Raw genomic sequence first — 22,408 nt, 5'->3', positions numbered from 1 at the left:
GTTCCGAACTGCTCGAGCAAAGCCTCTGTGGAAGAATTCTGATCAAAATGGAGGGAAATGCAGGATAGAATTCCAACGTCTCATGGACTCCAGCCTTTTTGGAGCCGTTGAGGCTGAACGAAGCCCTGAAGCAACTGCCTTGAAATAATCCATAAACTTTAAACCAAAGCTATGCCCTGGAGTCTTCTGTCAGCCACGCAGTAAGGGAGCTTATTTAAGGAGGAGTGTTGGCCTAGAACATGGTGCTCTTTTAAGAACTATCTATAAGGGTCCAGTTGACAATAGTGATTCAAAAGGGTTAGACGGGAGCCTTCGGGGACAGTGAGGTTATGTTAATGGAGGAAGAACAATTCAGTGGGGGTGGGGGAGGGGGACAAAACAACTGTTTTCCAGTCAATGCTGGCTCATAGCAACCCTGTAGGGCAGAGTAGACCTGCTGCTGTGAGTTTCTGAGTCTGTAACTCTGTACAGGAGTAGAAAGCCCCATCTTTCTCCCACCTCAGAAAAGAAGGGTGAAAAATTTACACGACCCAGAGAATGTCATCAAAGTCACTGAATTATACATGGCAGAAATCGCTGGACGGGTGTGTGCGTTGCTGTGTGTATGTTCACTAGCGGTAATCACAATAAAGATGCAGAATTGGGCAATTTAGCCCAAGGATGTTAAATACATGAACAATTCTCCAATTCTGAACCCAGGGCAGACATCAAGCACTGAGCACTACACAAGATGTTTAGACAATTTTGTTCTGCCAGACACTATCAATCAATCTGCGTACAACAGAGATGGGGAACTTCCCACTGCCTGCGGTCAAAATCACGCGGGTCTCTCATTACAAAGAGGAGGAAAGGGTTGTCAGAGCACACAGAGCCAGCAATAGGGGTGCAAGGCAGGTGACTCACCCCCAATTTCCAGCTCTTTGTGCCCCGTTTGTACACTTTTCTGTTCCTCTGGGGACTTGAGTTTCTAGATAGACATGGGTTTGGGCAACAGAGTAGCCACAAAGATGTGACTGTTGTGTTATTCTTGATAACCTCACTGCCACCATATAAATGCCCACTCAGAGCCGCCCTATAGGACATGCTCGAACTGCCCCTGTGGGTTTCAGACTCTCTGTGGGAGTTAAGCCTCATCTTTCTCTCAAAGCAGCTGGTGGTTTCAAACTGCTGACCTTGCAATCTCAGCCCTATATAACCCACAATGCCACCAAACCCTCCACCCCAAAAAAAAACCAAACTCACTGCCATCGAGTCGATGCTATCTCATAGCAACCCTTACAGGACCAGGCAGAACTTGCCCCTGTGAGTTTCTGAGACTGTTAACTCTTCACGGGAGTAGAAAACCTCATCGTTCTCCCTTGGAGCGGCTGACGGTTTCAAACTGCCAACCTTGCAGCCACAGCCCCATGCGTAACCACCAGGCCACCAGGGCTCCTTTATTCATGTGGGGTTCTTTTTGCTTTTAACTCTCCTTCCTGGTAGTTAAGAGCAAAAAGCAAAGCACCCAAGCGACCAATCGCAGAGGAATCACACATTAACAAGCACGAAGCTACTCCAGGAGATGATTTAATGGCGTGGAACGCGGCTCATAAAACACTGCTAAGTGGAAAAAAGAGTTTGCCAGATGTCATGGAAGATAGTAACTGCCACATTATGTTTCCTCCGAGCCTGGTGCTTGCCAAGTAACTTCTCTGGTCTTCCCAAGAATCCCATGAGCTCTCCACATGCCTGTGCTACAAATGAGGAGACCAACGCTCAGAGAGGTGGAACCACCTGTCCGGAGTCACACAGCACGTAAGTTACAGAGCCAGGAGTTGAACCCAGTTCTGCCCCTAAAGCCTCACCCTTTTCACTTGTGATTTCTTGCGGGCTGTGGAGTCCTGGTGGCGTAGTGGTTACGTGTTGGGCTGCTAACCACAAGGACAGCAGTTGGAACCCCTCAGTCACTTCTCGGGAGCAAGACGAGGCTGTCTAGCTACCCGGGACTTCCTTACAATGCTGAAAAGCAAGGATGTCGCTCTGAGGACTAAGGTGTGCCTGACCCAAGCCTTGTGTTTTCAACCGCCTCTTATGCATGAGAAAGTTGGACCCTGAATAAGCAAGAATGCAGATTAATTGATCCCTTTGAATAGCGATGCTGGGAAAGAATAGGGACAGTCCCACGGGCTGTCGACACAATGAACAAATCCATCTGGAACAGCGATTCTCAACCTTCCTCGTGCTGTGACCCTTTCACATAGTTCTTCGTGTGGTAGTGACCCCCAACCATAACATTATTTTTCCTTGCTACTTCATCACTGTCATTTTGCTACTGTGATGAATCGGGCAACCCCTGTGAGAGGGTCGTTCCACCCCCAAAGGAGTCGCGACCCCCAGGTTGAGAACCGCTGGTCTAGAAAGGACGGCCAGAGTGTTCATCGGAGGCAAGGATGGCGAGACTCTGTCTCAAGCACTTTGGACGTGTTGTCAGGAGAGGCAAGTCCCTGGAGAAGGACATCGTGCTGGGTAAAGTGGAGGGGCAGCGCAGGAGAGGAAGGCCCTCCAGGAGACGAACGGACCCCGTGGCTGCGACAATGAGCTCAACCATGAATCAATGGCGAGGATGGCGCAGGGCCAGGGGGTGTTTCCGGTGCCATCCTCACCACTGTTGATATGTTCCAGGGTACGGGGAGGGGCTATGAGTCTGGGCCCCCTCGATGGTACCCAACAATGAAGATGGGCACAGGGGCGGTTTTACTCTGTCCTAGAAGGTCGTTAAGAATCTGAACCGACTCGACGGCATTGAGTTTGGGGCTGTTTGTTTGTTTTGTTTTTTCCGTGCATGACTGTAAATACAGATCAAGGAAGCATAAGCTCTGCTGACTCGGCATGTTCCAGGCGTACCATTTCGTGTCCTCAGTGGTATTCACCTTGTTGGGCCACCATCACCCCTCTGAACATCAAAACCAACTCACTGCCCCCGAGTCAATGCCACTGCGGCATCATCTCCTGTCAACTTGCAAAGGGGGTGGAGTCTAGTCTGTCCATCAGGCCACAGCCAAGGAGGCCTCCGTGTGGGCATGGTCTTCTCCTGAGGATTCTGGGAACTCTTGTGTTCCTCCCTGGAGGCGAGAGACACTCTCTGCTTCATCTTCCTGCTGACAAGACACATGGGGCTACCCTGATGGAGCCAGAGCCCTGGATCTGGAGGAACCACATTGAGACCCGCCCCAGCGCTGAGACGCTTCCACCACCACTGGATCCACAAGACTTTCCACCCACTGGCCTGTGATCTGCCTGCATTCAGCATCATTGCATGACTGCGTGAGTCTAAAGAGTATTGACATATGGGGTAATATCGGACTTATGGACTTGATCTGGACTGGGCTGGGGTGTTTTCTTAATGTACAACTGCTCTTTGATATAAAGTTCCCTCTTACACATATCAGCGTCTCTGGGTTTGTTTCTCTAGTCAACCATCTAGGACAGGGTAGAATTGGCCCTGGGCATTTCTGAGATGAGAACTCTTTCTGAGAGTGAAAAACCTCATCCTTCTCCTGAGAAACAGCTGGTGGCTTCAAACTGCAGACCTTCCGGTTAGCAGCCCAACGCGTAACCACTGCGCCACCAGGGCTCCGACCGTCACCCCTGACCACTGTCAAATTTACCAACCCCGTAAGCAGAAACTTGCTGCTTCCTCAAAAGGATCTTTCTCTCCTTCCCCTCCCCTGCTGATCACAATTTGGGTCTCTATAACTCATGGCCATCAAGTCAATTCCATGATGGTGACCCTCTAGGACAGAGTAGAGCCTCCCCTTGTGGGTTTCCGAGGCTGTCAATCTTTACAGAAGCAAAAATCCCTCCCCTTTTCTCCCACGGAGCGGCTGGTGGTTTCAAACTGCTGACCTTGTGGTTAGCAGCCCGATGTGTAACCCACCATGCCACCAGGGCTCCTCTCCCTTTGCCTATCCTGTTCTTTCCGATCACTGAGCTTATACGGCATTTGACTTATTTTCCTCAGCAGAATGTTCCCAAGTTTCACCCGTCTGGGTCCCAGTCAGCACACACCAGGACTTCCTGTGTCTTTCGGGCTGAGCAGTAGTGCGCTGCGTGTGGGCACCACATGTGAACCCATCTATTCATCTGTGGATGGAACATGTACGTGATTTCCACCTGTTGGCTACTGGGAACAGTACTATAATGAACAGCGATGTCCAAGAATCCGAGTCTCTGCCAAAGCCCCCATGCTTCACAGCTGTGTGATGCTGCTCCAGGCACCCAGAGGGCACCTTCTCCAGCCCTCAGCCCACAGAGGGTTGGCTGCTTCTAAGGAAACCTGCCACACACACACACACCCTAGGGCCCCAGCGTACCTCGATCTTGCTGTTGTACACCAGAATCTCCAGGACAGAAGCCTCTTCCCCGCACGTGTCCAAAGAGGAGAGGTCGTAGAGTGAGGAGTACACTGGCCCGTAGGCCCAGTCCTTGAACTTGCGGGACAGGTGCCGTGTGTCCTCATCGGTCACTTCCCGCCGGATGATGTGCTGAAAGATCTGCCGGAACCATGGGATCAGGAATCAGGTGTCAAAAACCAGGAACAAAATATATCATTGTGAATGAGGGGGAGTGCAGAGTAGAGACCCAAAGCCCTTACAGAAGGGTCACAAGGAAGAGACAAGCCAGTTAGGGTGCAGTGTAGCAATGATGAAACATACAACTTTCCTCTAGTTCTTTAACGCTTCCTCCCTGCCCCCCACCAACTATCATGACCCCAATTCTACCTTATAAATCCGGCTAGATCAGAGCATGTACACGGGTACAGGTAAGAGCTGGAAACACAGGGAATCCAGGGCAGATAAACCCCTCAGGAGCAATAATGAGTGTAGAAATACCAGGAGGGGAAGGGGGGAAGGTGGGGAAGAAAAGGGGAACCAATCACAATGATCTACATATAACCCCCGCCCAGGGGGATGGACAACAGAAAAGTGTGTGAAGGGAGACATCAGTCAGTGTAAGACATGAAAAACAAATAACAATAATTTATAAATTACCAAGGGTTCGTGAGGGAAAAATTGAGAAGCTGATACCAAGGGCTCAAGTAGAACGAAAATGTTTTGAGAATGATGATGGCAACACATGTACAAATGTGCTGACACACTGGATGGATGGATTGTGATAAGAGCTGTTGGAGCACTCAGTAAAATGATTTTTAAAAAGGAAAAATCTGCCGGAGAGGAAGAGGATTCAGGAGCTGCGAGGAAGGGTGCCCACACACTTCTCAGGCCCCCACACTGGTGGGACCTGAGGCTGGGACATGCCACCCACTGGCATCTCTCCAGGGAACAGAGAATGGAGGGCTGGAGTGTTTCCTGAGCCCCTACCGCACCCCTGGCTCTGTCCTCCCATGACCTCGCCGGATCCTGACTCTTACCACCTGGAGGGAAGGGAGGCCCAGATGGATGGCAGGTGTTACCTGGGCCACCAGCTCTCAGGTGAAGCTGGATTTTGGACTCAGCTAAAGCGTATGATCTTCATCCGTGTCTCCTTTAACTTAACGGAAATAGGGAGGAGCCCCGCTTGTGGTTGTCAAGTGGATTCTGACTCGTAGTGGCCCACGGGGCAGAAAAGAGCTGCCCCACAGGGGTTTCTTGGCTGGGATGGTCACCAGAGCTGACCACCAGGTCTTTCTCCTGGGTCACTTTCTCCAGTGGATGCCAATCACCAGCCTTTGGCTTGGCACATGAGCACCCCCGAACCCCTTGACTCAATCCTACTAATCTGTCCACGATCATTCTCTTAGTCAGTCCTTCTTCTTAGCCCATCCCGCTCTTTGCCAAAAGATGGAAGCTGTCCGGGATTTCATCTCGCCTGGCTCCACCATCAACGATGCTCGTGGAAGTGGCAGTCGGGTAAACCTGCGGCCAGCACAAGACCTCTTTCAGGCGTCAAGAGCACGAGGCTGTCACTTTGAACACGGAGGAGCGCCCGCCCTGAGCCGTGGTGTTTGCAATCGCCCCCCACGTGTGAACGTGGGACAGCGAATGAGGAGGACAGAAGAGGGATGCGTGCATTTGAAGTACGGTGCTGGCGACGAAGATTGAAAAATCTCCTGGACCGCCCAAAGAGTGAACAAACACAGCGGTCTGGGACAGACAGAATGCTCCCTGGAAGCACAGACGTAGGATGCGGCAGGAGAGGCCAGTCCCTGGAGAAGGGCGTCACAGTTGCTAAACTAGAGGGACAGTGAAAAGAGGAAGGCCCTCGCCAAGACGGGGCAACACCGTGGCTGCAACAATATCAAACATCACAACTGTGAGGACGGCGCAGGGACGGGGTGTGTGTCCAAAAGTCAGAATCGACACTTAGTGACCTGGCAGCACCTCACCACAACAATCTTGGACTTGGGTGGCCGGAGGTGGGGTGGGGGTGTCCTCATGTCTCCATGGGTTAAATGTCCAGCTGCTAACAGACAGGTTGGTAGTTCGAACCTACTGGTCACTCCGAAGGAGAGAGATGAGGTAGTCTGTTTTCATAAGGACTTAGGACCCCGGAAGCCCCACGGGGCAGCTCTACTCCGTCCTTCTGTCCTATCGGTCACTATGAGTCGGAGTGGGGTCTGGGTGGGTTGTTCTCTTTGTCTTCAATCTGTGCTGGACACACAGGGAAAGCGAGGCACAGACAAGGGTGTGAACTGCCGGAGATGGTTCAGGAAGCGGGGCCAAGCCCGAATCCTGCCTTATTTTCGGAGCGTCATCTGAAGTGCGCATCCACCTGGGCTCTTCCCGGGTCCCCTGTCAGCTGCCATGGCAGCGCTCCTGGGAGGGGCACTCTAATGCTCCCCAGTTTGCAGAGAACCCTGTGGCACAGGGTGGGGAAGGGGGATCCCTGAAGTCACAGGCTGGGGCGTCACTGAGCCAGTCCTTGGCGGGGGAGGGGGGTGGAGCCCCCGGCCAGGGACTACTGAGCAGTGTGAATAGAGACATCCTGTTACCAAAACTAGGGGGGGGGGGGGGGGGGTGATCTCAGTAGACTGCCGCTCCTTCCCACAGTGCACCGGGCACCCTCTGAGACAAGCCATTCATCAGCGGGAGAGTCAGTAGTGCAGAGCTCAGAGCAAGCCGGCTTGAAGCCATACTGGGCGGCCCAGAGAAGGGGGGTGGGGGACAGACTGCCTCAGGCCACTCAGCAAGGCGGGTGCTGAGCCAGGGTCCTGAGAGGGGGTGTGAGGGGTCCTGGGCGGGTTTGTTAATAACCGTGAAGGCGGCAGCAGCGCCGAGTGCGTGCGTGGATGCGCGCGCGCGTGCCCTGCGCCCAGCGCGCGCCCCGTGCCCAGCGCTCACCCCGATCTTGCCCGTCTTGGCGGCCATCATGAGCGGCGACAGGCCATCGTTGTTGAGCACGGCCTCCAGGTTGCTGTCCGGGAAGAGGCGGGCGCACTTGAGCAGCAGCAGGTCGTACATCTTGGTGACAAACTTGGTGTTCTCGCGGGTGTTGTCGGCGATGGCCACCAGCGCGTGCAGCACCGTGTTGCCGCGCGAGTCCTGCCGCCGCATGTCCGCCTTCTTGTGGGGGTTCTCCGTCAGGTAGTTGACGATGTGGGGCTGGTTGGTGCATGCAGCCAGCGACAGGGGCAGCTCACCTGGGGGTCGCGGGGAGGGCAGCCGTCAGGGTAGCTGGGATGCCCAGGGACTTCAGTGAGACCCGGGCACAGGAGGGATGTGCCCCCCCCAACAGTCAGAGCACATCACTTCTGGGGGTGACGGACTGGGTGGCCATTTGGGGCATGGCTTGGAGATGTGAGGGGCCGGAGGTGTCCCTGAGTGGCCTGTATTGTGAATACACTCAGACTTGAATCAAATCCGCCCCTGAGTGCCTTGGAAGAAAGGTCTGGCCAAAACTTCAGCCACTGAAAACCCAAAAAATCAGGTGGGGATGGCTGGTCACATATCTCAGAGAATGTCCTAAATGCCACAGAATTGTTCGTGCAGAAAAATGGGGCATGCTTTGCCAGGCAGATGCTCAAACAAAACAGAACGTAAAACTCACACACCGTCATGGACTCGATTCTAACTCACAGCGACCCTACAGGACAGGGTCGAACTGCCCCTGTGGGTTTCTGAGACTGTCGCTCTTTACGGGAGCAGAAAGCCTCATCTTTCTGCAGCGCGATTGCTGGTGGATTTGAACCGCTGACCTTGCAGCTAGCAGGCCAACACTAACCCACTAGGCCACCAGGTGGAGCTACCTTAGATTCTCAGCAAACCACAATATGATAAATGTTTGGAACCAAAACATCCTGACTGATAGAGCCAGGCGCTATCATCTGCTTCCAGATCTCCTGCTTCCCACACTGAGCCCATGTGCCCTCCCCCACCCCGAGGTCCTAGCCCACCCCAGAGCGAACTGGAACTGTGGTCAAGGCCTGCCAACCCCAGCCCTCTTCTACCTCTCAGAATCAAGACTAGCATCATGGAAGCCAGGGCAGAACCTCAAGGGAGAAAGAAAACTGGTGGGGGGCAGGGAGGGGGGTAGGGTGGGGAGGTAGGTGAGAAGAGGTAAACTCACTGCCATTGACCTCAGACGTTGCATAGCAACCCTTTGGGACAGGGCAGATCTTCCTTAGGGGTTTCTGAGACCACAACTCTGCCAGAGTAGCGAGCCTCTCCCTCAGAGTGGCTGGTGGTTTCAAACCACTGACCTTGAAGTTAGCAAACCAACGTGCAACCACTATACCACCAGGGATCCGGAAAGAAAGGCTAGCAACAAAAAGAACTACAGGTGCTAAAATGCAAGAGAAGCCCTAATCAGCTTTGTTACAGGTCAAACACGGGAGGTAAGTGGGGAAGGCGGACCGCTCCAGCTGGGAGAGCCCAGCAGCACCCCCTCCCTCACAGCTTAAACTTGGGGAGCATGACAGAAGCGCAGCCGGTGGTTCTGCTGGTGTTGTCTGGACTCCGGAGGCCAGCCGATTCGCCTTCAGCTACCCGCTCCCAGCGTCTCCCCTCCGTACTCCCCGGCCCCTCCTCACCGAAGTAGAAGTAGCCACCCTCATCCTTGGGCTGGAAGAAGCGTCCTCGGGCCTGGGCGTGGACGTCGGCCCCCTGGGCAATGAGGAGCTCCACGTAGTGTTTGCAGCGGCGCTCGATGGCGATGTGCAGGGCCGTCTGACCTGCGGGACACAGCCACAGTCGCCGGCAGCAGGCGCCCCCACCCCGTGTGGGTGTGCACTGCAGAGCTGCCAAGGCACAGGGACCCAGGGGAAGCCGAGGAGCCTCGAGGGTGGGGGTAGGGGGAAGGGTGTTGAACCTCCAACCTCCCCTTCGTAGTGGATGACTCAACCATATGTACCATGGGAGGCCTGCCTACTGGATCTCAGACTCCCAAACCCAGCTCACTGCCACCGAGTTGATGCCGACTCACAGCGACCCTGTAGGACAGGGTTGAACTGCCCCTGTGAGTTTCTGAGCCCTTTCCGGAAGTAGCGAGCCCGGTCTTTCTCCCGTGAATCAGCGGGTGGTTTTGAATCTTGAGCTTGCAGTTAGCAGCCCAAAGGGGGAGCCACTACTCCACCAGGGTGGGACATGGGGTGGGGACTGTGTCTCCCAAAGTCACATCGCCCTGAGACATAACAAAGGTGAGGACCTTCAGACTAGGCCTGCTCACACTGAGATTCATCCCCCGGATATGCAATCCATCGACCTTGACTTCAAAGAATCCGGGAGTTCACTGCTGTTCACGGCGCCTCTGAATCAAGAACTGGGGTGTGATCTTGGAGCCGGAGAGCGGGGACCTCTGAGAACTGCCGGTAGGACCATGGACACTTGGGGTGTCGGGACCATAGCATCATGCCCACAACCCAGGAGCCCTGGTGGTTTAATGGGTTTTCACTGGGCTGTTAGCTACAAGGTCAGAAGTTCAAATCTACCAGCTGTTCCGTGGGAGAAAGATGAGGCTTTCTGCTCCTATAAAGATGGACAGTCTCAAAATCCCATCGGGGCAGCTCCGCTCTGTCCTACAGGGTTGCTACGAGTCAGTGGCATCGACTGGAGGGCAGTGAGCTGCTTCTTGGTTTCTGAACCATCAGCTCACTCGGAGCTCAGACTCCTGGAAGCTTCCATGTGGAGACTCAGAATATTGAAGTTGAAGGGCTAGTTAGGGTTCCTCACCCCACCCAGCCCTCCTGCCTTCCTCCATGAGCAATCAGTTCTGGGGTGCATGTTAGCCCTAGAGGTTCCTATCAACTCCCAGACAAGCTGGGGTAGCGCCCTGACATTCCCCGAAATCTCAGCCCAGCCAGGCCCCTATCCCAGCCAGATACCCCCACTCTACCACCCCAGCCCAGCCAGGAGGCCTTCCCCTAGCCTCGGCTCAGCCATGCACCCCACCCCACCCACCCCAACTCAGCATGGTCTCCCTCCAGCCCAGCCCCACCTCGGTAGTAGACATCCCGGAAAGGCGAGTTGATGAATTCTCGCATGTTTCCCGTGCGCTCGGCGATGTCCAGGAGCAGCGGGATGGTGTCGTTCCGGCCGTTGCTCATGTTCAGCAGAGCCTTGGGCAGGCAGGTCTTCCCCGTGGATGGCTCTGGGGGCAGGCACGCAGGGTGAGACAGTGCTCGGCCCCCGATGCCGGACTGCTGGGTGGGAGGTGACAGAGCCCTGGGCAAGGAAGGTGCTGGGGCCCGGGGATCTGGGTAGGGCTCTGTCTCACCTCCTTTCTGAGCCTCAGTTTCCCCATCTGCCCTGTGGAGATGCTCCCCTGCTCTTCAGACTCCCAGAGCACTGAGAGGGTCAAGGAAACCCAGGGGGCAGACGTGCTTTTAGCCAACAGCTCAATTCTGATATGCGACAGTATGTAGATAACAGAGAAGTGTAACCATTTCTCAGGTGGTACTAATCACATTCACCTTACTTGTTGGGCTGCTAACCACAGAGTAAACAGTTCGAACCCAGCAGCTACTCAGAGGGAGAAAGATGAGGCTTCCTGCACCCAAAAAGATGGCAGCCCAGAAGCCCACAGGGGCAGCTCTTCTCTGCCCTGTAGGGTCACTCTGAGTCAGAATTTCCTGGATGGGAGTGAGTTTGGTTTTTCTTTAATGACCTTCACAGTGTTGGACAACCACGACTATTCACGAGAGGACGCCCAAGAGTTCTTTTTAAAGACCCGCAGGCAGCAACTCTCGACTAACCTAAGAGTGGACCAAAACTACCCGGCAGTGCCACGGAAGTAAGGCCTGGCCACCCGCTTCCATAAAAATGACAGCCAAGACCATCCTGCTTGGCAAAACCTGGTGTCCCCTTGGCGAGTCGCATCCCCGGCAATGGGTTGGGTTTGGGGGTTGTAGGTATTCCTCTGTGCGGGTGCCTTTGAAGCAACCCCTTCCTTAGATCCAGGCACGGGAGGAGGGGACTTGAAAGGTTCTTGGAGATGGGAATTCCAGCTTCTTGGACCAGCCTCCTTTTGCATCACACCGCTGGTGTCCCAACCCAGAGTCAAAAGCCCGGGTAGAAGAAGTAAAGGACTACTCGACTGTTGCATCTGCATCATGGGAAGGAGAGCCCCAACTCTGGCCAAGGGCCCAGCCTCAAGGTGCTAATTGTTTTCTGGTTGCGAGGTGCTGTCCAGGGGGCTCTGGCTCCCAGCCACCCAGAGTAGGAGAGAAGGAAGCCCCGCCCAGTCCTGCGCCTCCTCACGGTGGTACTTGTGTATGAACACAGGGCTGCAGCCACTGTGTCGGGCCGTCTCGTGGAAGCAGCCCCTTTACCAAACATGATGTTCTTCCCCAGGGACCGGTGGCTCCTGATAACAGGGCCAAAGCAGGTCAGATAACGTCTCACCACCCTTGCTAGCTGTACTTCCTCCTCCGAGACAGGCTTGTTTATTCTTTTGGCAGGGCGCGGCACTTTCAGTGATCTAGTAGGCAGCTCTTCATGGTGACCTCCTTGTCTTTCCCTCCTATACCCACCTCTAGCTCCCCGTTTGTCCCCTTCTCAGAGGATGGGGTCTTGGGTATCATGCCCACATCTGACCTCCCAGCATGGATTTGACCTCTGATGTCTTCGGCCCATCCACTGCTCTGAACCTGCACAGCCACCACCTCGGTCCAGCCGCCCTCTGTCTCCTGCCTCCCTTCAAGCAGCGGGAGCGGCCCCCTTAGACCATAGCTGTGAGGATGAGCCGAAAGACCTCCACACCCACTATCCCTCTGCTCCCTCCCTGTCACCTTCACCCAGTTAACTGCAGCTCACGTCAAGGGCCACCTCTTGCAGGAAGCTCTCCCAGATCTCCCTGACAAGGTCACACAGCTTCTTGCTGGCACACACAGGACTGGATGATACGTTTTTGGGGGGGCCCTTGTTCAGTCTCGCCCGAGACTAGATGCCCAATCCCATGTTCTGTGTGAACAGACATCAGTGAAAGGAGACACTGGGCACTGGGGCTAATTCCAAGCTACAGATGACACCAAGTGACCCACGTGGCTTTGTCCTCCACAACCAGAGACCTGGACACCCTCCGGGCAGGGATTGCCAGCCTGGGAATGAGGTGCGGTTCCACAGTCTGACCACCAGGTGGCAAAATGGCTCTTCCAACGGGGAGGAGGGGGGCGCTGCTGGAGCAAGAGGCTTAGCGTTGCAATTGACAAACTGGGGCCTGTGTAACTTTGTGGGGTGTCGGGTGACAGGTTTCCCCTAGAACTCCAGTCAGAAAGCCATTCATCCATGTTGTGGGTTCTGACATGTATACCATCAGGGGGCTCTCTCTGAGAAAGAACACGCGATATCTGTTGAATGTAAAATTGGGCCCAGCATCATGGAAGGGACCGCATGAAGTGGGGGGAGGGAGCTCCATGATGAACCCCCTGGAGGCGGGTCCCGTTTGCATTGACTGGTTTCTGGACCCAGCTCACCAGGCCTTTCTTCCTAGTCTGTCTTAGTTCTGGGGCAGGCTGATGAACATCACAGCATGGGGGGCAGGTGGGGGCCACTGGCTGCACACGAGCGAGGTGCACAGGCCGGGAGTTGAACGTGGGTCTCTCACAGGGAGGTGAGAAGTCTATCATCGATATCACCCCCCACTCCACTCGCAATGCTCTACCGTTTCAGGGACCCTGCACCCCAACAAGAGGTCTTGGCTTACACACACATGGCCTAGGGGACTTCCAGGTCAGGCTAAGCATTCTGGACTCCCAAGGGAAGCCAGAAACTGCAGTGAGCCCAGCCAGTCCTGGTCGCCCCACCCCAACAAGTACCCCCAAACCTTTGCCTAATAAATCCATGGGGACCAACAGGGGTCATGTCACCAGACTTAAACAGGGGCGGGACTGTGCATGGGAGCATTGGACACCGACTAAGAGAGACGGAAGGATGGGTGGGTGCTGACGAGGGCGATCAGACGTGCCCTGGCTTCCCAAAAGACTGACACATCTGGGAAGAAGTAAGGACAGGCAGCGTGCTCCAGAGGAGCAGTACTTTGGACCAGTGATGGGGAGAGAGCAGTGTCCGGAGAAGGACGTCGCGCTGGGTAAACAAGAGGGGGCAGCGCAAACGAGGAAGACCCTGGACGAGACGGAGCAGCAGTGGCAGCGACCATGAACGGGAAGGTCAGAAGCATCAGGAGGAGGGCGTGGACGTGGCGGTGCTTTCTCCTCCTGCTCCATGTCTGGCCTCTGAGTCGGATCCCACTCGCTGGTGCCTGGCAACAGCACAGGTGGGTGGTCTCCCATTGGGATTAGCCGCCCAGTGACTGCGACACTCTCACAGGGGGAGGGGGGGTATGGCCCCCAGACTGCAAACGTGAACCCCAAACAAGGCCGGCTCTTCTGGCCAGAGAGCATGAAGGAATATTTTCTATAAGAACCATGATGCCTTCGTGGTGGGCATAATACCTGCATTGTTTCTTTATGTGCATGTTTTGGTGTTCGTCAAAATGTTATTGTTTTATCCAAATTCAGCGTTTTAGCCATTTGATAAAAGGTTTGCTTTATAAAAGAAACCTCAGACTGTTTGGGCATTTAATTGACTTAGGGAACCTGTGTAAGAAATAAATCAATAACAAGACTTCCCTTTGATGACAAGACACCTGGCCTGGGAGAGCCCTCTGGCCGGAGCTACCAGTCAGTCACAGGCGGCCTTCTGCGACAGGCCCTTTTGAGAGCAGGTGCCACCAGTCTTGAATGTTACTGATTTGGGGGCTCCTTTGACTATTCGTGGGCCAGCTGGCACCTGGCCCATAGGAGAGGCTGGCTTGGGTCAAGGAGCTTACCAGCCACACTCCCCAGGGATGGCCCGAGTCAGGGCAGGGTGCTAGCACCCTGAGGGTGGGTGTTTGAATCCAGACAGGTTGGAGGGCAGAGTGCCACTGGGAGGGGGCTTCAGCCTGGAGAATTGGTCCTAAGGCTGAGTACCCAGAGCTAGGGCAGGGTGGAGCGAGCCCAGGAAGGGGAAACAAACACCCCAGTTTCCTGGGCCTTCCCGAGACCCCCCTTGAAAGGAGAGCAGGGGTTCCCAGGCCCCCAGGACTGTTCCCTCCCCTAGTTTTCAAATATGGCTCAGAAAGAACTGGGGACTCCTTGGAGACCCCATCAAACAGAACCAAACCAAACTCCCTGCCAGCGAGTCGATGCCAACTCACAGCAACCCTAGAGGGCAGGGGAGAACTGCCCCATGTGGGTTTCCGAGACTGTCATTCTACATGGGAGCAGAAAGCCTCATCTTCCTCCCTCTGAGCGGCTGCTGGTTTCAAACTGCCGACCTTGCTGTTAGCAGCCCAATGCATTAACAGCCCCTATGGCTACTACACACACCCCTTAAGGGATGGAGGAGGGAGTCTCGATGTGCTAACCTTCTCATAAGTAAAGTGTGCAAGTGAGTAAGAGGGGGGTGTGGTTGGGTGAGTGAATGAGGGAAAGTAACTGAGTGGGTGAGTGAGAAGTGGTGGAAACTGAGGTCCTGAGAGGTTGACTCACGTGCGAAAGGAGACCCCATCCAGGGCTCTTCCGGCCCAAATAAGACACTGGGAGGGAAGGGGCCCCCAGTGTCAGGTCCTCCCCCACCTCCCACTCAGGCCAGTCCACCCACTCCGTGCCCTCCTGGGCGGGGGGGCTCACCCCGGAACTCCTCGTCAGTCAGGCGCTTCTTGTGGCTCAGCAGGAAGGGGAGCAGCCCGTCCAGGTCCGCGGTGGAGCCCCGGGACACGATGTCAAAGAGGATAGGCCGGTTGAAGACTTTGAGAATGGGGGGCGGCTGGGGCGCAGGCGCTTTGGGGCTCTGAGGCTGCTTCCTGGAGGGGATAAGAAGCACACACCACTGTCCCTGGCCTTAGGTGTCTGTGGGATGAGGGGGGTGACTGGAGCCCTCCCGAGGGGGGCGCACGTGGCGGAAGGGGGCAGCACAAGACACTAGGGAATGATTTATCGAGCAGGCTGTTCCTAGAGCCTTCGGGGTGCTGGGTGTGGACAGACCAACACATCAGCCCCCATCCCCTTCACCCACCCAGGTGCCCTTTACTGAGCACCTGCCATACACCAGACAATTGGAAAGGAGACAGGACAGAAAAATCAAGTGGGGGGGGGATTGGATAAAAACCAAATGTCCCTCCCTCGCTTATTCGATCACACCCTCCTGCATTTCCCGTCCAACGACAGAGACGAGTGAGACCAGGCACTCGGTCTGGGATTCGGCACCTGGCTCGGTGGGGCCCTTGTACTGCGTGCTTGCCCCGTCCCCCAGAGTAGGCCGGCCCGCAGGGGAAAGGCCGAGCTCCAGGTGGAGGACAAACAGGTGGTGGAAGGGAGGCAGCAGAGAAAGGAAGAACAGAAAGACAGAAGAGCCGAACCCGGCACCATGGAAACCGATGCTGATCCCCGGCACCCCCTACGAGTTACCGAGGAATGGCTCATGGAAATCAATCGCCAGGCTCCTCTGCTGCGGCACCAGTAGGGGTGGTGACCATTTATGCCACACTGGGCTGTCCAGATAAAGGAGAGAGAGAGACGGATGCCAAGAGAAGCTGGGGAAAGGCCTGGAGACCCAGGTCTGCCACAGATGTCATTGGCACGTAGTCTTGGCTAGTCTTGGCTAGGTTCCGAGAGAGTGGGACCAGGGGCGCTAAAAGACCAGGTCTTGGTCCCTCCTGGGATCCCCATGCCTGGTACATCCATCCATCCATCCACCTACCCACCCCTCTGACTATTCACCATCCGTCTAGCCGTCCACTTCTCCCTTCCCCCATCCAGCATCTGTCCCCGCTCCCCTGCACTTGCCTCTCCATCTGTCCACCTTCCTAACTTAAATGGTCCGGTGCAGTAAGAGGAGCATGGGTGTTAGCTGCCTCAGAGTGGATCCGTACTTGGGATGAGCCCCTTAGTGCTCCTGAGGTTTCGGAGCAGGTTACCAGGCCTGTCTTCTCCGGCACCCTGGGTGGGCACAGCCTTTTAGCTAGTCCTCAAGTACCTGACCATTGGCACCGCCCAGGGATTCCTGTGAAATCCCTGGATGGCCAGAGAGGAGGAAGAGAGGGGACCACACTGCCTGGATGGGGGCCGCAGGGGGAGGGGCTCAGAGACTGGGGCCCCGGGGGGAGGGAGCCGGCATCCGCCTCACCATGGGGGCAGCAGATCCCGCACTCCATCTCTGCATCTCGGGGGTCCCTTGCTAAGGGGTCCTGGCATCAGCAGTGGGGGCCAGGAGACTGACTGAGCCTCAGTGAGGCCACCAGGGCAGCCCCCACTTAACCTGAACATTGCCTCAAAACAAGTAACTAAAAAGGAACATATGTCCCCACACCCCAAATTCCCTGAGGAGGGCCTTTGGGGTCTCTGGGAGCCTCAGCAGCTGAGTCAGTGGTTCCTCAGGGTCCCTCTGGAGCCTTAAGCTCTAGTGCCTGGGGATGGGGGTGGTGAATGCCTAAAGAAGGGGGTCTGAGGGTGACGAGGGGGAAACACCAAGCCCCCCAACTTCCACCAGCCCCGAGGAGGGCCTTTCCACAGAGGGAGTGCGGGCAGTGGGCACTTTACTGCCCTGGGTCTCAGTTTCCTCCTGGGTTCCTCACACACCATACGTGCTCGCTCCTCCCTCCCCTAGCTCTTCCCTCCCCTAGAACAGTCTTTCTCTCCCTTCTCCTCTCTCCTGAGCAGGGCTGCTCCGCTTCTTACGCCTGAGATTTGGGTTTAGGCTTAAATGCCAGCTTCCTGCAGGAAGCCCTCTGGGGATCGAACACACACACACACAGCACCTGTCCTCACTCAAATGTGTATTTGTATTTATTTACTTGCTGAACAAGCGGGCCTCCAAACTGACGGTGCCCCAAGAGCAGGACCCTGCTCACCCCGGAGCCCCGGGAACACAGGAAATGCTCCATAACCCTTAGAACAATGAGCCCGTGGTTTGGTGCAGCAAGAAGGTGGGCAGCTCCTACCCAGGCTAGGGAAGTGTACAGGCTGGCTTCATCAGAGGGCGCAGTATGAGTCTGTCACCAGCAGGGGGCAGAGAGGGGCGCCAGACCCACCGCCACTCCACCCAGGGGCCTCTGAGGAGGGGATGAGGGAGCAGCTGGTTCCCAAGTAGGGGTCCATGTGGGGCACAGCAGGAGCTGCAGGGCTGGACCCCACTGAGGATCTGGCTCCATCCTGGTGCAGCAAGAACAGTTGCAGGAGGTGACTGTGATATTTGAGTCCCACTCTGAAAATGGCCCTTGAATTTCCTCAAGGGCTGGGGCTCCACCCCACAAGGCAGGGTGTCCGCAGGCCATGGCTATCAGGATCATTGTGGACTTCCAACCGTGGGGGGCTGGGCTTACAGACAACCACACATATTCACACATGCCATTGCCGGGGGCAAGTGCCTAGCAAGTCTGGGGGTCTGCGGTTGGAAGCTCCCTGTCATTGGGAGGACCACACTCTGCTAGCCCACCCGGGCCTTCTCTTCACCCTCCTCTTCCTCCAGTCTCCTCGATGCCTGAGGGTCCCCAGCTGTCCCCAAGCCCCAGGAATGAGCATTACCTCGGAGGGAGGGTAGCTGGGTTGGCGGCGGGCGAAAGGAGAGATGGATGAGTGGATGGGCACCAGGTAAAAAGTATTTGTGAGCAACTGAGGGACGAGCCAGTGAACAGGTGAATGAACACACGGATGGGCAGCTAACGGGGCAAAGAATTGGGTGCCAGAAAGAAGCAAGGACGCTGGGTAGATGGCAGGTGGCACTAGTGATTAAATGAAAGACGGAGTGGAAACAGATGAGCGGGTGAGTAAATGATGGCCAGCATGAGAAACAGCGGACCAGCTGGGTGAACAGGCACAGTGGGTAGCTGAGGGGATGGATAGACGTTTGGAAGAGTGGCTGATGGATGAATGAAAGGGAGGTTGTATGAGTGGGTGGGTGGGCAGAGATGGTGACTGAGTGGCTGACTGGATGTATATTTAAATTGGGTAACTGGATGGATTGGACAAGTGGAAGGGCAGGGTCTGTAGATGAATGAATAAGTAAATGATGGATAGATGGATGATTTGATAGTAGGGATGGACAGAAAGATAATGGATAAATGGACAAATGAGTAGGTGGGTGGATAAGTAGACAAATGGTTGTATAATGGGTGGGTAGATGAAGGCATGAAAGGATGGATGGACAACAGTGAGACACATGTGTGGGAGAGTGGGCAGATGGAGGATGGATGAATAAATGGAGGGATGGGATGGTAAATGAATGGGTAGATGGATGGATGGATGTGTAGGTGGGTAGATGGGTGAATAGGTAGGTGGGTGAGTGTATGGATGGATGGGTAGATGGATGGATGGACAGATGGGTGGGTAGGTAAGTGGATGGATGGATGGATGGATGGATGGATATATGGATGGGTGGGTAGATATATGAATAGATGGATGGATGAGTGGGTGGGTGGATGGATGTGTGGGCAGGTAGGTGGATAGGTGGGTGAATAGGGAGGTGGTGAGTGGATGGATGGATGGATGGATGGGTAGATGGGTGGATGAAAGATGGGTGGGTAGGTAAGTGGATGAGTGGATGGATGGATGGATGGATGGATGGATGGATGGATGGATGAGTGGATGGATGGATGGATGGATGGATGGATGGATGGATGGATGGATGGATGGATGGATGGATGGAAGGAAGGAAGGATGGATGGATGGATGGATGGATGGATGGATGGATGGATGGATGGATGGATGGATGGGCGGGCAGATGGGTGGGCAGGTGGGTGGATGAATGGATGGACAGACTGATGCGTGGACAGATGGGTGAGCGTGTGGATGCATGGGCTCTGCACCGAGGAGGAGACCAGCGCCCAGCAATACTCACTCGATGACCTTCCTCCTCCATCGCTTGTTGTCGCTGGGGTGGTGACGATAGGTGCCGTAGTCGAAGAGTGAGTCCATGGGGGCCTTCTTGGGCCCGGGGACCACCGAGGCCTCATACAGGGTGGACTCCAGCAGGTCGATAGGGTTGGGCACCCCCTTGCGGAAGGCACCCTGGAACTTCATGCGCAGGTTCTGCCGCCCGTCGGGGGGCCCGGGAGGCCGGCTGGGACCAGTCAGCGATGGGGAGGAGGAGCCATCCTCCCCCTCAAAGAGGTTGGCCAGTGAGGACAGGGGGAAGGCCTCCCCGCCGGGGGTCCCGCTCTCGTCCCCAGGGGACTCTGCTGCCTCCCCAGGCCCCGTTTGGGGGCTGTCGCTGGGCTCTGCCATGCTGGCCACCGCCGGGTCCACGCCACTCAGCCTGCAAGAGAGCAAGGTGGTCAGGCAGTGTCCTGACCCACCGAGCACACAGCACTGCCGCCGGAGGCTTCAAAGGCACCGTTGTAATAACAGGGCCGAGGTGGCCACTCCCAGATGTGGTCAGCCACCGGCCCCAGCAAGAGCTGTGACAGGAGCCTCTTTAAGGGACCTGCCTCATGGCCGGCTCCCCCCACCAGGCCTCCAGCTGGAGGAAGCAGGGCCTTGGAGTCTCCCTGGGGCCCCAAGCCAGGCACCCTGGGCTACTGCTGGCCACCGAGAGCAGGGTTCAAATCCAGGCTCCATGCTTCATAAACGCCTGGCATCAGGCAAGTCCATGTGCTAAGCTTCGCCTTCCTCAGCTGTGCACCGTTGTCTATGCTGAGTTCACAGGGAGAAGAGACATGCCAGGGCGACGGATGCAATACCCCGTGTACAGGAAGCACCCATTCTGCCTTTACCCCAAGGGCAGTCAGTGGGGGACCTCCCTACTTGGCCTCTCGGGCACAACCCTCACCCATCTTTCTGTGGACCCTGGGGTCGGGATGATGAGCCCTGGGGCATGCCCACTCCTCTGCCCACAGAAAACCCCAAACCAGTAGCTGTGGAGTCCCCTCCAAAGCACAGAGGCGGCATGGCGGTGCTCACCGGCCAACTTCTCAGCCAGGTCAATTGCCAGGCTTCGCCACCACCACCACCCCAACCCCAGTGCCAACACATGGACTTGAACCTGTAACCTAGTAGTGATCAGACCAGTGTGTGTTAACTGTTGGCACCACCCAGAGATCCTTCCGCCAAAAAAACCCTCCAAAACACATGGCTATTGACTGACTCCCAGTGACACTGCAGGGCGGGGTAGAACTTAAAACTGGCCCCTGTGGGTTTTCCAGACTGTAACTCCAGGGTAGGGGAGTAGAAAGCCTCATCTTTTGCCCTCAGAGCAGATGGTGCTTTCGAACTGCTGACCTCTGGGTTACCCGCCCAACAGGTAACCACGATGCCACCAGGGCGCCTTAAGACTCCCATTTTCACAGGGGAGAAAGCCAGAGGCTCCTAGAGGTCCCCAATACTCCACCCGCACCCCCAGCTCAGAGGGTGCACCCGCTTGCGGGCCTGCGCATGCGCATGAGGCCATTCTTCTACCCCGGCGGCAAGTTCCTCCCCACGCCCGGCCCTGTGCTCTGTGGTCGGGCAAGCAGTGCCTGCCCTGTTCCAATTTGCCCTGTAGGCTGTTATTACACATTCCAAGCTGAAGCCAGACTGGGGGGAGGGGGAGAGGGGCATCGGGGACAGAGGCCCCAGAGCCTGGGACGGATCTGCACGCGGGCGTGTGTGTGCGTGTGTTGCACACCCACGCACAGACACGTCCGTGTCTCAGACGCCTTCGTTTAAGCGGCTTTCCGAATGTTTGTTGTCAGCATGCAAACCCTTTCTCGAAGACCCCGCCTCCCCACTCCCCTGCAAACCCCTCTGACATTTCCCATTCACAACAGAGTAAAGCTTCCATCTGACCAGTGCACCCATCGACGATGGCTGGCAGTGGGCCAGGTGTGGTCGAGAGCAATGCTGGCCGCCGGGAAGGGTCAAGGTTATGACCCAACTGGGCTGGGCCAGGATGCTCCGTGGTTTGGTAGGGGTGCGATGACGTCATTGGGCAATGACGCACTGATGTCGCCATCCTCCACTCCGTGATCTGCTGTAGTAATCTGCCCTGTTCAGATCGCGCTGATCCTGCGGAACCTCCCACGCACAAAGTGAGGCGAGGGTGTGCACAGGGGGCCGGCTGGGGAAGGGCAGTGGGGAGGGACGGGGCAGGAGCAGAACTGAAATCCATTCAAGTGTGTGTCCGCTCCCCCAAATATTTCAGGATCCCTGTGGGGGCGCGACAGCGGGGTGCTCGGGAGCATAGTGCATGCGCATTGGGCTGCAAAGAGTCTACAAGGTTACAGCCTCGGAAACCCACAGGGGCAGTTCCACCCTGTCCTCTAGGGTCACGCTGAGTCGGCATCACCTCGATGGCAGTGGGTTTGGTTTCTTTGGTTGGTTGGTAGAGGGATGAAGTACTCAGTTGCTAGTTAGAAGATTACCTGCTCAAACCCACCCTGCGACCCCACTGGAGCAAGGCTTCAGCAAAGCCCAGTCCGCACAGAGGAGGCAGCCCTATCTACAGGGGCGGTGCTACACTGTCACCTGGATTACTATGCATCGGAACCGACTGGACAGCACACAGCAGTGAAGCTGGGGGGCTGGGCACAGGGGCATAGCCAGGAATTAAAAGTCCAAACTAAACTCATGGCCAGCAAGTCGATGCCGACTCACAGGGCAGGGTGGAGCTGTCCCTTGGGGACTCCTGAGACGGCCTCTCTCTGTATGGGAGTAGAAAGCCTCATCTTTCTCCTGCGAGTGCTGGTGGTTTTGAACTGCTGACCTGGTGGTTGGAGGCCTAACTCGTAGCCCAACCCACCCCTGCCATAGAGTTGACCCCAACTCACAACGGCCCGACAAAGGGCTTCCGAGGCTCAGCTTTCTCCCTCAGTGAGACTGGTGGGTTTGAACCGGCCGCCCTGTGGTCAGGAGTCCAGTGTTTACCCGACAGTGCCATCAAGCCTGGCACAGAGGAAACAAATCCCAATCCCTGCCACCATGTTAATCCAAATCATGGTGACCCAGGGGGGACGGGGGCTCAGTCGTGGTCTGGAGAGAAAA

The 22,408-nt window shown here is 55.9% G+C and overlaps 1 protein-coding gene across 5 annotated transcripts in view; it reads right to left on the bottom strand.

Moving 5' to 3' along the window:
* TRPV4 (transient receptor potential cation channel subfamily V member 4) overlaps positions 1 to 19,701 on the bottom strand; it is a 29,039-nt gene extending 9,338 nt beyond the window's left edge. The window contains exons 1-7 of one of the 5 annotated variants that reach the window (XM_075533911.1): positions 19,596 to 19,675; positions 19,290 to 19,493; positions 15,086 to 15,258; positions 10,411 to 10,563; positions 9,008 to 9,148; positions 7,320 to 7,618; positions 4,353 to 4,532 (exon numbers count right to left, since the gene is read on the bottom strand). In XM_075533911.1, the coding sequence (XP_075390026.1) occupies positions 4,353 to 4,532; positions 7,320 to 7,618; positions 9,008 to 9,148; positions 10,411 to 10,563; positions 15,086 to 15,258; positions 19,290 to 19,493; positions 19,596 to 19,675 (1,230 nt within the window). Of the gene's footprint in view, positions 1 to 4,352; positions 4,533 to 7,319; positions 7,619 to 9,007; positions 9,149 to 10,410; positions 10,564 to 15,085; positions 15,259 to 19,289 lie in introns of all 5 variants that reach the window. The other 4 variants (XM_075533910.1, XM_075533913.1, XM_075533912.1 and 1 more) reach the window with 4 other exon arrangements.
* Positions 19,702 to 22,408: the final 2,707 nt, after the last annotated feature.

The sequence above is a fragment of the Tenrec ecaudatus genome, chromosome 16 (assembly GCF_050624435.1).
Source record: "Tenrec ecaudatus isolate mTenEca1 chromosome 16, mTenEca1.hap1, whole genome shotgun sequence".
In the NCBI taxonomy this organism is placed as follows: domain Eukaryota; kingdom Metazoa; phylum Chordata; class Mammalia; order Afrosoricida; family Tenrecidae; genus Tenrec; species Tenrec ecaudatus.
This window is presented reverse-complemented; position numbering and strand designations above follow the sequence as displayed.